The 13,732-nt window shown below is 38.6% G+C and overlaps 1 protein-coding gene across 3 annotated transcripts in view; it reads left to right on the top strand.

Moving 5' to 3' along the window:
* LOC127955963 (gastrula zinc finger protein XlCGF57.1) overlaps positions 1 to 13,732 on the top strand; it is a 31,435-nt gene that overhangs the window by 4,147 nt on the left and 13,556 nt on the right. Inside the window, exons 1-2 of one of the 3 annotated variants that reach the window (XM_052553671.1) lie at positions 12,402 to 12,466; positions 13,091 to 13,411. The exons of 1 other annotated variant lie outside the window; for it this stretch is intronic. In XM_052553671.1, the coding sequence (XP_052409631.1) occupies positions 13,150 to 13,411 (262 nt within the window). In that variant the 5' untranslated portion in view covers positions 12,402 to 12,466; positions 13,091 to 13,149. Of the gene's footprint in view, positions 1 to 2,942; positions 11,376 to 12,401; positions 12,467 to 13,090; positions 13,412 to 13,732 lie in introns of those variants that run through there. One more of the 3 variants, XM_052553673.1, reaches the window with a different exon arrangement.

The raw sequence follows: 13,732 nt of genomic DNA, 5'->3' as shown, positions 1-13,732 counted from the left end.
TAAGTCAAGTTATTACAAGTGCAAAAGTGGCAAAAAAATTCAATTAAGTGTCAGCAATAGAGGTCAACCGATAAGTATTTTTCTCTGGCAGATGCCTATATTTAGAAATCCAGTTGCATTGGATACAGTAAATGGGGCAGGACATTAATCTTTATCAGAGCCACCATCCCCAGCCAAGACAGGGGGAGAGATCCACCTGTTCAAATCATCACAGATTTTTCCCAGCATTGGTGTTGTACAATTGGCTTTGCTAAAATTGGCTTTGTACAATTGCTTGAAAGTAGGGGTGACGTGAATAGCCAAATAAAAAACAATCCTCAGAGCATTTATAGGGAAATGAGGGATACTGATTTGTGAACTTATTATTTCCTAAAAACAGGGCAACTGATTCAAAATACACACAGAGAATTGCCCAAACTCCTGAATAAGGTCTAAAGTTTCTGGCATAGACACCTCAGGATCGGAAAGAAAGAGCAGCACATCATCTGCATATAAAGAGATTTCACTCTTATCATCTGAGCAAATGGCTCTATTGCTATTGCAAAAAGCAATGGAGAGGGGGCAAAACTGTCTTGTAGCCAGAAATGAAGGAAAACTTTCGGATCTGTGACTATTAGTAATGACCGCATCCAGAGAATTCTGGCCATAAAAAACAACATGGAAGTAGGAGGGAATGGGGGTCATTCTTCTGGGATTGGGACGGGATGGATTTTTTTTGTGGGAGTGGGATGGGAGAGGTTTGAAAATCCACTCCTGTGTCACCCTCTATAACAATGTTGCTCAAGATACTCTGAAAATGTAATCAAAATACTGATTACTGATTAATCAATTTAAAAGTAATTCCGTTACTGTTCTGATTACTTTACTGGAAAAGAAATTAGTTACGTTACTAGTTACGATACTTTTTCTCCATGAAATTTATGAAATCCCAGCATACTTGCTCCCGATAAATATTTGGTATTAAAGCATCAACATTCACAGAACAATTTTATCTTTAGCTAAAGTAAGCGGCTGCTGCATGCATGGTTTAGCAGCAAGCCAGCCAAGAATGTGGCATTTATACTAGAGTTGTTCCGATTCCGATACTAGTATCGGAAATATCTCCGATACCACAACAAATTCTGGCATCGGCATCGGCGAGTACATGAACCCATATACCGATCCGATACCATTTTCTTAAAAAAGACCTAGTTATGACCGCAAGCTTTGCCTAACCGCTGCACGGTTCTTCTTCGCTGCTCAAAATGCATTGAAAACACAGGAAGTTGTGCTGTGTTGCCACAAGCAACCCCTGTTTAGAGCAGCGAAGAAGAAATGAAAACGCGTTAGCAGCCCTTATCTATATATGACTGGATCACTCATCACATTCTAAACTGCCAAAACACAGTGAAGCCGCTACTATATTATAGATCAGTGGTTAGCAGTATGTCTCTGTAGTACCGGTAGTTACAGACTCTCGAGTATATTCAGTACCGGCAGCTGCGTTCAGTCGCTTCCGTGTAAGTCAAAACGCAGGGCTCCAGACAGTAGCCGAATATATACTAGTGTCTGTGAATATTAAACTGCAAAATACTATTTAAATATTACTCCCGCAAAATCTACATCTCTGTGGGTGACTGGCACAGATGCGCGAGAGCTCGCTGTTTTGTAGTCTCTGCTGTGTGTCATGAGGACACGAACGCATAAACCGTCACTTCATGAGAATTTACCGTTTCATTTGAGAATACTGTCATATCAGACACTCAAAGATCTTCATGGCAGCCCATTAAAATAAATGTTTGGTTTACATGAGTAAATTGACAATATATAAAGCTACTGTTGTAGCCTACAGTAATAATAATACGTCTCTATAATAATAATAATTATGCCTAGATGGTTGCTTGTTTTTTACTTGTTTTGTTGTAAAGAGATTATCTGATTAATAGATCTTTTTTGTTGCAGTTTTTTTATACAGTTATATTGTAAAACTTAAATACCTTTTTTAGTTTGCGGTGTTAGATTTTTGGCTGCATTTGAAGTTCTTTTTTGCATAAGAAAATAAATAATACTGTCAAATTCATGTTAGATAATAAAAATACTGTAATAAATACAGTAGTTCACCATGTATTTGTTCATGTTTTATTGAGGGATCTGTCTGAAGCACACCATAAAAAAATTCTAGCAATTTACACAGGGCTAGTAGTATATACAGCTGTATATACAGATATACACCCAGGTATCGGATCAGTACTCGGTATCGGCCGATACCCTGAGCCCAGGTATCGGAATCGGTATCGGGAAGAGAAAAAGGGTATCGGAACATCTCTAATTTATACTCTCTAAAAGCATCTCGGTTCATAGCAATCTCACAAATCTGTTATGATACAATAAACATATGCATAATTAATCTTTCATAATGTCTACAATTCGTGTGTTATGAGAGGATTCGGGAGCACACAAATTTCAGCATTGCTCTTAAAGACTTAAGAAGTGCTTCAAATAGTCAGCCGTAGCTTGGCCAGATAAAGCCTTGCGTAGCATATAGTCTATAGTCACATGCTACACAAGGTTTGTAACCGAAATCGAAGTCTTGCGTTCTTTATTTAAGGGTTAATGAGGGAAAACAAATGAGTGGCACAAGAGCATCTAAAAACACTACCGCTTCCAAGCCACCATCTTGCGAATCCGTATAAGTCACAGTTGGCAACCCTACATTGTGTGGACAGACACGTTGAGATCACATGACCCATTATATAAACATACGCAACTAAGATTACACAAACAGACGTTGCTCTTTTTTTATCAACACTTGGAATAATGGAAAGAAATGTTAAGAAATGTTAATTTAACACTTTTTTTTGTAGCTTAGTGTGTATAAGATTGACATGTTGTTGGTTTTGGATGTTTGTTCTTTGTGCTATTTAAAAATAGTGTTATTCTGGATTTGTCTTTTTTTGCATTAGACCTGATGACACTAAAAGTGGAGAGTCAAGAACTCTGTGAAAAGGAAGATAGTATTCGGCATGAGAAATATAATTTCATGACTGGAGAAAAATCATTTATTTACACACAGACTGAAAAGACGTTACAAAATAGAGCTCAAAACACAGCAAATAGAAGTTATTTCTCCTGCCAACAGTGCGGGAAAGGTTTCACCAGAAAACAAAATCTCATTGACCACATGAGAATTCATACTGGAGAGAAACCTTTCACCTGCCAACAGTGCGGCAAAAGTTTCAACAGAAAAGGAACCCTTAACAATCACATGAAGATTCATACTAGAGAGAGACCATTCACCTGCAAACTGTGTGGAAAGAGCTTCATTCGAAAAACACACCATAAGAACCACATGAGAATTCATACCGGAGAAAAATCTAACACGTGTTCTCAATGTGGAAAAAGTTTTGCATATAAACGAAACCTCATTGACCACGTGATGATTCACACTCGAGAGAAACATTTCACATGCAAACAGTGTGGACAGAGCTTCATTAGTAAATCAAACCTTAAAAAACACACAAGAATTCATACGAGAGAGAAGCCTTTCACCTGCAAAGTGTGTGGAAAGAGCTTAATTCGAAAATCAAACCTTAACAACCACATGAAAATTCACACTGGCGAGAAACCTTTCACTTGCAAACTGTGTGGAAAGAGCTTCATTGTCAAATCAAACCTTAACAACCACATGAAAATTCACACCGGCGAGAAACCTTTCAGCTGCAAACTGTGTGGAAAGAGCTTCATTGTAAAATCAAACTTTAACAACCACATGAAAATTCACACTGGAGAGAAACCTTTTACCTGCAAACAATGTGGAAAAAGTTTCAACAGAAAAGGATCCCTTAACAACCACATAAGAATTCATACTGGAGAGAAACCTAACACATGTTCTCAATGTGGAAAAAGTTTTGCGCGTAAACAAACCCTCATTGAACACAAGAGGATTCATACTGGAGAGAAACCTTTCACCTGCAAACTGTGTGGAAAGAGCTTCATTCGAAAACCAGTGCTTAAATACCACATGCTAAGTCACAGTAAAGAGAAACCTTACACATGTTCCTAATGTGGAAAAAGTTTTAGACATAAACAATGCCTCAATGTCCACATGACAATTCATACTGGAGAGAAACCTTTCACCTGCCAACAATGTGGAAAGAACTTCACTAGAAGAGGAACCTTTAAAAAACACTGAAAAGAGAAGCTGTTTACATGTGATCAGAGCAGGGACGAATGATTACTTCAAAAGAATATTCAAACCATTCTCACTCAGCCTCAAATGTCATTGCAACACAACACCTATGTTAATCATATGTACAGCAGTTCTGGTTTTGTTTTTAGCAGCACTAGTGGAAACAACACAAGACCTTGTGGAGGACTACATGGCTGTGCCCAGTAATCAATACCATAATATAAATACCGCAGACTAAGGTCTATCCATTGACGGTTTATCAGCATCCTGGTTCGCTCTCGTTCAAACAATGTCGGACAGACACACTTTATCATCCAAAGATGACTCCTCCTCCCCAGCCTCTTCTAACCTAATTGTTCTCCCAAATCTTACCCATTTCCAAAAAAGGATAAAAGGCAAAAAAAACCTCCGGACTTGCCTCACCAGACTCCACCGTCTCCAAGGACCAGCTCTGCACATTCATCAAGCCGTGGAGTCAGTGTGCCTTCAAGCCTTTTCAACGCAGAGGCGTGCAGCCCTAGCTTACAATTGGCCACCTCCGCCGCCAATCACAGCCCTGCCGATCGCTACTGCCATCCCAGACCTTGCATCACAAGCTAGCGCTTGGCAGTACTGGCTAACAAACTCAGCCCTGCCGGCAGCTCCTCCCAGTCCAGAGGTTGCAGCCCAAGCAAGCGCCCGGCCGATTGGGCCGCCAAACACAGCCCCGCTGATGGCGCCTTCCGGTTCTGATGCACTTGGCAGCACTGGCTGTATCACACATCCCTGCCGCCAGCCACCACCAGTTCGGGGTCTGCAGCTCAAGGAAGCGCTTGGCTGCAATGGCCGGCAAATACTCACGATGCCTGTCCCTTCTAGCTCTGGGCTCGCAGCTCAAGCAGTGCTAGGCTGCACCCGCTGTCATACCCATCCCTGCCACTAGTCCCCAGGAACTCCTTTCTCCAGGCAAAATGTCAATACTCCCTTTTCTCTCCCAAACCTATGGCCGCCCCACCAAACGCCATCGCCACTGACCCTCCCCAAGTGGCCCAGATACTATCAGGTGCGGACGCCGATCTCTCGTCTCTTCTTTCCCTCCTGCCCACTCCCGATTCAAACCACCAAATAGATTGTGAGGATTTTTCAGTCACGTTAAAAACCCAAACCCCCTTTCATCTCGATTACTTAATTTTCCTGAGTTCACAATCGTACTTAGTCGTTTCACGGAGATTATCTGTTCAGCCTTCCCCCACAGACGACGCAAGCTCAATGACTATTTGTCAATTATTGCATAGCTGGTATTGTCTTATGGAGGGGTTCATATTTACACGTACCACAAGCTTTTTTCTGCCAAATGTGCAGTTTGAGTCGCCCAGTGGAACCAGTGCCCTTACTGGGGGTGCATTCAACCCAGATCTCCACAGCAGGCTATTTGTAGGATGCAGGAAAATGAGTGGTCAGTCACCCACTCCACCACTTCTTCCCCACAAATTAATCCTAGCATACCCCAATGCACCAATACTTAATAGTTGAAATCCACCAGTCATGTCCCGAGATCTGCGACTACAGCAAACTCGTGTCCAGCTCCACCAGAAGCAGATAACAGGCAGTCAAACCTCGCCTTCAACAACGGGAGATGCCCCAGACAGCGCTGCCGCTGCCTGCACATTTGCAAATTCTGTGGCTGAGCTCACGCCTGTATTGTTTGCACAGTGTACAAAGCCATGAATAAAAAATCAAAAAATTATCTATAGACAAAGAATTTACTAATTACCTTAGTAGATAACCTTATCAAAAAAAGTCAGGCTTTATGATCGGGCCCTTCAATAACCCCCATTTTGAAACGTTAATCGTTGATCTCTCAACCCCACTTAATTCCACTGTCCCAAGCATTATCAGCTTGATCCCACTTGATGAATTTTCCCTCAAGTACCAAGACATAGACCAGGCAGTAGAACAGCCCCAAAATGTTTGATATGCTATCAGAAGCTGTTTGTTGGTTTCTGTCTAATAATTATGCAATTCCACACATTATCCACCTCCTAGATGACTTTCTGGTCATTTCATTTCCGAACGCAATACCAGACGCTCATCTCCTTATGGTCCAAAGATTTTTCCGAGGTTGGGATCCCCATTGCTAAGGGAAAAAAAACACTGGTTCCACCACATCTATCAAGTTCCTGTGTTAACCTAGATTGGACTAAATTTCAGCTCGCCTTGCCCAAGGAGAAGATAGATAGAATAATCCTCATCTCCTCTACCCTGCTCGGCAGCTCAAGCTGTTCTAAACGCATACTCCTTTCTCTGCTCTGGCATTTTGCAATGCGTAACATTCCCCAAGGAAGCCCCTTTATCTTGCATCTCCTAGCACTCGCATCTTCGGTCCACTCAAGGACCTCGTTCCCTTATCCCTTACATGTAGCTTGTAACATGTAACATGTAGCAGTTCTTTCTAAATTATGTGAAAATCATCTTGTATACTCACTTACACAAAACAATATATTGATTTAAATTTTCTAAGACGCTTTTAGTTGGTAAAAGTCATATGCGAGTAGGCGTCAAAAATCATGAATATCATTGTGATTTACACCTGAGAAGACAAAGGCCCTCATAATGAGCTGCATAATGAGCCTTTCAGTCAGCTGTGTCACTGAGAGGGAGGAGTTACAAAAAAAGAATGTGAGGACAAAATACATGTATATAATTTTATGTTTTTATTATCTTTATTATTATTATTAATGGTGAAAAGAGCTGAGAATTTTTTGGGGGGTAAGTTGAAAGAACAGCATTGTTTGTTACAGTTACATTTATTTGGTTTTTGTTTGTTTATTTATTTCACTTGATTATACATTCAGTCAACAATTATAGTTGGAAAAATGTCTTTGGAAAGTCCTTTCATTCTTTTTTTCTGAGAAAATCCAAATCTCAAATCCTCAACCACATCACATCTTTTTGGGGTGAATTATGTCTTATTCCTCTCATTGCGAAGCAAACAGTAAAATAAAAAACTTGAAAAGTCCCGCTGCGTTGTTTTCTGTTGTGTAGGCGTATTCAAGCCGAGCGCTTCATTGAAACATTATAATCTAAAGAAAAACCTTTTTCAACAATGTGATACTCTTTCATGACAGTACAGTAACAATATATCATAGACACATTTAAATTCAAATATAAACAACGTATTACTCATGCATTTGACTGCTAGGTTTTTATAACAAGTTGCTGAAACAAGCTGGAACACATTCAAAAATTAGCCTACTTGTTAGGCTATCACAAACATTTAAAATTAAAACTCACCACTGACAGAAACAGTCGACTCTCGTGCCTTTTGCATTTAAATCTTTATTACACGCAATTCAACAGGTCTTAAATAACTTTGTTTTTCTGCCTCTATAAAAGTGCATATATAATGTTGCCTTGTTTCTCTAAAGTTGCTCTTTTTCTTGATTTAAATCTAGGCAAAACCTATGTGTTGAAACACAATAGGCTTTTATTAGTATACATTTATTGTAAAATGACTGCATTTCCGTCTCAATCCATGTTCATTTTTACCACGAACAATGCGTTGTCACTTTAATTCAGCGCATGCAGCACAGCAAAAATAGACTCGGTACGTAAACGATCGCTGCACTGCTGCAGACGCACCGCTCCTGGAACAGACTGACCGCAACCACGTGCAGTGTGAACCCTAGAATCCGTTAACGTTGTTTTCAAATGGATTACTTTATCACAGAATATTTGTTCTAGGCAGCATAATTAGTTTAAAAGTAGACATGTCAGGCTTTCTATAGATATAGCTCTCATGTCTCTTTGTTGAGTGTTCACTGAGTTACAGTTCCTTTTAATGATGCGTTTGTAAATTAAGATCACCGCAGAAAAAACCTGCAGACAGCACACCTTGTTTGTTATCTTTATTTTATAAATACGCGTAACGCGTTGTGGGATTACAAATTTGTACTATGTTAAATCTAGTTTCCAATGTAATAGTATGTACTTTGTGTTTTAACATTTTGAGGTTAAGATTATGACATTCTGAGATGATCAAGTCAAGCAGCCATTAGAGACATTAACCTTTTGTCTTCATGCACTTCCTGACTAAAGGGCAAGGTCCCAACATAAAGATGCCTGCTAAACTCAAGGCACAGCTGTGCCTTTTTCTCTATGATAATGTGAAGGTATGGATGATACTATTAGGCACCTCTGTATTTAAATCACAGTGTTATGCTGATGAGATTAAGGCTTTGAAAATGCCAATGTCTGGCATTTTCCCAGCATGCTTTGTTTAGGTTGCATGCTTTGTTTAGGTTGTCTCCAACTCCTGTATCCCGCCTCCTTGAAATGTATATAAACTACAATGTATTAATGACTAGTTAGACTTTTCATAACTACAGTGCCACGCAGAGCGTTCTCAATAAAAAAATTCTGCTGAAGATTACCCAAGAGTCTCCTGGTCTTCGCTTCTGAGTTTCCAAAAGCATATATGCCTTAATCAACTCCAGAGGGTTAAACAATGGAATGGGCTTTCCCTTTTTTACAAAAATCTTGTTTCGTCTCCCATCGACATAGAACTATTTACAGATGCAGCTCCCTCAATCGGTTTTGGAGGTTTTTTACCAAGGACGCTGGTTTGCATCTAGATGACCCTCCCTGGCTACAGGACTCACCCAAGTCCTCAGCTCTTTTCGAGCTCAACCCCCTCGTAGTTGCAGCCTTTCTGTGGCAGGACAAATGGGCGTCTAAAAGCATCTTCGAGCACTGCGACAATGAAGCAGTTGTTCAGTGCATTAATAAAGGTCATTCTCACTCTCCTGCCCTAATGCCTCTCCTCAGATGTTTAATATGGATTACAGCATGCAACCAATTTATAATAAATGCCAAGCACGTTCCAGGTTCAGAAAACCAAATCGCGGACTCCCTGTCTCACTTTCTGATACATTTTTTGGAATTTAGGACACTGGCTCCAGTGGCAGACCAATTCCCCACACAAATTCCTCTCTATTCAGAATTAATATTCCAGTAACCCACCCACTAAAAACCACTTCTCGAAGCATCGCTCAACACCATTCTCCATGCAGTTTCTGCCAGAACCCCTCCAGTCATACATAACTGCACAGAGATGCTTCAAGGCATTCCACTTCACTTACAATACTCCGTTCCCAGAATTTTTCCTTACTTTCAGTTACTTACTTTATTTCTTTTCTACATGGCGTCAAGGGTCTCCAAGTCGGGTTCATCAAAGTATATCTGCGCGGAGTTCTGTTTTTCCATAAACTGATGTTTGGCTCTCCCTCACCTGAAATTAGCAATTCACAAACCTCCCTCCTGATCAAAGTGATCCACCCATCCCGACACTAGACAACTCATAATGCTAAATTTCTTTCCTTTTTGACAAAGGAATTGTTGAATAAAGTTGTTATTTTGGTTCCCTTTGCTTACAAAAAGTATTCTCGCCACTTTATAACATTACGGTTGAACCACTGATGGCAGATGGACTATTCTGATGATAATTTTCTGGACCATGACAGTGTATTTTACTTCACAGTCACAGAGCTCTCGGTTTTCATGCAAAATATCTTCAATTCTTTTTTAAATTTATCTTCAAAAAAAAGCTTTCACGGGTTTGGAACGACATGGGGGTAAGTGATTAATAAGAAAATTAATTTTGTGGTGGAGTAACCCTTTAAATCTAACAGTACCAAAACTGCACAATTTCCAGAATCCACAAATAATGAGTTGTGTGCCACTCTTCACAAAACTGATTCAGTGCTGTGCTTAGATCTAAAACCAGACTGAAAAGGGTCCAATATGTTATTTTCAGTTAAGTAGGGTGATAACTGATTTAAAACCGCTTTCTGCAATACTTTTGTTAAGAATGGCAATTTTGAAACATGTTTATAGTAAATAAGTAATAAATAAATACCAGACCTTCTGTGATGCTTTCATCACAAACAGATGTAATAAAAGCAATTTTGTTTATGAAGAAGCTGTAAAACTTCTCTCACAACTATGGGCCATGACCAAGACCAATTCCAGAAAATGTATTTATTACAGAATTAATAGTAGAAAACAAAAGCTTTGGTCAATAGGAATTTTGAGAATATTCTCCCATGATATGTGTGTGTGTGTACATGGAGAAGACACGCATGACCAGAGAATAATATGACGGGCCTTTGTCAGCAAGAGGACCTGTTACATTGCCTGGTAACCAATTGACCATATGCACGGAGTGCTCTTTATAACTTTCACATTAACATAAGCCAGCTCGTAAACTTCCGTTAAAGCTGACTTAATGTGGTGGTTTACATAGGTACAGAAACCTCTCCTGCCTAGTTCTTGGCAGAATTTGAAAAAAAAAAAAGAAAAAGTGCAGTGTATAAGGGAGAATTATTTAAATACTTAACTACAAATGAAATAATTTAAATATTAATGGTTTAACAATTAAATAACGCATTACACATTTTTAGATTTAATTTAGTAACTACATTTTTTTAAGCTGCTAAATATATTGTCAACACAGACTTGTTACTGTTGTAGTTTTGCTACTGTGAATTAAGTCTGAATCACTTAATGGACCGCTCTATTTTGACATTGGCTTATTTTCCGTTATTACTGTCAATCGTAGCAATGAGTCCAGAACAATTTATGAGATTTTCCTGCTTAATATTTAACACCCGCATTTGTCATTCCTGAAATGGTAAATGTGGATGTTTGGTCCTCTTAGATAAACAAACATTTTCTTTAAATTGTGAATAGATTTTGTAGAGAAACTGAGCTAAGAGAACTCCCCTTAAAGCACAGTACAACTGACTGGAAATGACTGAGCTGGTTCATCTAAAACCAGGAAGTAATTGTGCATATGTTCAATTGACAGAGCATTAGTGATTGCTCTGGAATATATTTGATACAATACATTTCTGTTTTTTTCTCTCTCTCTTTTTACATTACACACAAACAGAACTTTATTACATTTATTGCATGAAATAAACCGTATTATACACCTCACAGGGAACTGAGTTATGATATCAAATCCTACATATTGTTTGATGTTTTATTGTTCTGTGTTGTGATGTGATTGTATTTGCTTTTATTATTGTTACAGTAAAGTGTTATTTTTATATTCAACTTTTGGTCTCCTGTATACACTTTATATGGTTCTCCTCACTCCTTTCGAGTCTAGAACTGGTCCAGTGGATATTTACATTGGAGTACACAAGTGCTACATTGTGTGTGTGTGTGTTCAATCCATTATCAGTGCCTTAGAAATGTTTGCACTAATGCTGTGTGCTGCACAAATCACCTCTCATGTTGTTTACAATGTTACTGAAGGTCGTGCAACATACAATGAACAATGTCTACATCAGGGTGAATTTAAGCAATCTGCAAGTACTATTTGTTCATAAAACAAATACAATGGAAAAGTGTACCTTTACAATAAGAATAATAAAAAAATAAATAATTTGAAATCCCATATAAACAGTCATGATGGGACTGATCCTACAGGGTATTTATGTCTTGTTCTACAAGACTATTCCTATCAGAATCCTATAGGAACGTTCCAAAATATGATAGAAATTCCGATTAGAATCCTGTAGTTTTCTTATTGGAATCATTTAGGATTTTTTGACGAGGTTTGCACCCTAGCAGTTCCAATAAACCACTTTGAAACTGTCCAGTTATTTTATTTATGTTTTTTATATATGTTATGAACATAAGTTCAGAAAATGCTTTTGCAGCAGAGCGGTGTTTCTGGTATCGGTGAGAGAGGAGTGGAGCTGGAGATGATGAACCCAGAGCGGAGTGAATATTAAATGCTCGGAGCGCTGAGGGGAAATTGTTGACGCTCCTCTCCACTCACATACTCTGGTGCCAGCTCATGAGAAAGTGAAAGGGGCTGAAAATGTAGACAAATTACCAAAAGAGGCATTGCAAAAAGAAATATCAGTTCAAGGAAAAGGTGAACAAAAAGCAGTAAGGCATTGGAATATGACGGAGATGGTGAGAGGAAGACAAAGAAAGAAGGGGATATTATAAAATACAAAACGACAGTCAGTCTTGAAAATGATAGAGAAAAGAACAGGCAGGGAGAAATTATAATGACAATATTAAGAGTGTATCAAACTGGACCGAACAGCACCTTGTTTTTAATGGGGAAAAGAATGGTGAAACTTGTACTAGGATCGGAAGGAAAAAGTTGTACAGTTGTTTGCAATCCGTCATTAACCAAGAGAAGAAGAAGAAACGGGACTTTTATTTTGGTCTGGCGACGTTACGTCATAAAACTGCGCCACCCTCCTGCTTTTGTTGTGATTGGGCTGAAGAAAGGTTTGTGCTTACGTTTTTTATTCAGTTCAAACTGTTCTGTCAATTTACATGTGTTTACAAGCTACATAAAGTAAATTAACCGATCTTAAATATCGTAATGTTTTTCTAACGTTATTTTAGCGATTTTAAGCTCATCATAGTAATAACAGAAAAAGCGCGTCTCATTTCACTCCCGATGTCGTGAATCAATACATCGTTCAAGTACGACAAATAAAAGAGAGAAACTGAGAATCCGAATCATCTGAAACGAATCAATTGTTAAATGATTCAGTGATTCGAATCGCTCGAGTCAGCGCGCGCTCAAGACGAACGAGAAAAAACACAAACTGTGTGATGGCAACTTTTACAAACCAGCTGCAATTTTTAAAAGAGTAATCTATTTCATTTTATGTACAAATAATTGAATACCAAATACGAATAAATACATAAATATGATCTTCCATTTAAATATGTATTTTAATGAGGTGTTTTAAGTCCTTTAAATCTCTCACTCCGATTGATTGACTCCCTCATCAGTGCAATGACCTCTGAACTCAGGAGATGATTGAGATGCACCCAGAGATTTAGTCTGCATTGAATTTTGAAAATAATTCACTTTCTGTTAATTATTTTCATCTTAAACAGGACAAAGAAAGAAAAACTCCTGCTGAAGTAACTGAGATCCACACGACACCGTTATAAAGATGCAGTTTATTAAAGAGGAGAGTGAAGACATAAAGATTGAAGAAGCATTCAGAGTCAAACATGAAGAAGATACTGAGGATCAAACACTGATGGAGTTTATTAAAGAGGAGAATGAAGACATTAAGATTGAAGAAACATTCAGAGTCAAACATGAAGATACTGACGAACAAACAAAGATGGAGTTTATTAAAGAGGAGAGTGAAGACATGAAGATTGGAGAAGTATTCAGTCTGAAGCATGAAGATACTGAGGAACAAACAGGTTTGTTTTATTCTTAAATCTGAACTCACTCATTTGATCCTTATTAAAATGTCCAGCTCTAAATAAATCAATGATATTTGGGATTATCTCACGAGTGTGGTAATTAAAGCATGGGTCATGGGTTTTAAGGGATGCTTAAGAGAAATTCTAGGGGTTAATGATGTTTCACCTAAAATTACCCTTAAAAAGGATAGTTGACCCGAAAATATAAATTCTGTCATCATTTACTCACCCTCATGCCGTTTCAAACCTGTATGAGATGCTTTCTTATTTTGAACATAAGTTAATATATTTTGAAGATGCTGTTAAATAGTTGGTGGT

This window comes from Carassius gibelio, chromosome B4, assembly GCF_023724105.1.
Source record: "Carassius gibelio isolate Cgi1373 ecotype wild population from Czech Republic chromosome B4, carGib1.2-hapl.c, whole genome shotgun sequence".
Taxonomy (NCBI): domain Eukaryota; kingdom Metazoa; phylum Chordata; class Actinopteri; order Cypriniformes; family Cyprinidae; genus Carassius; species Carassius gibelio.
This window is presented reverse-complemented; position numbering and strand designations above follow the sequence as displayed.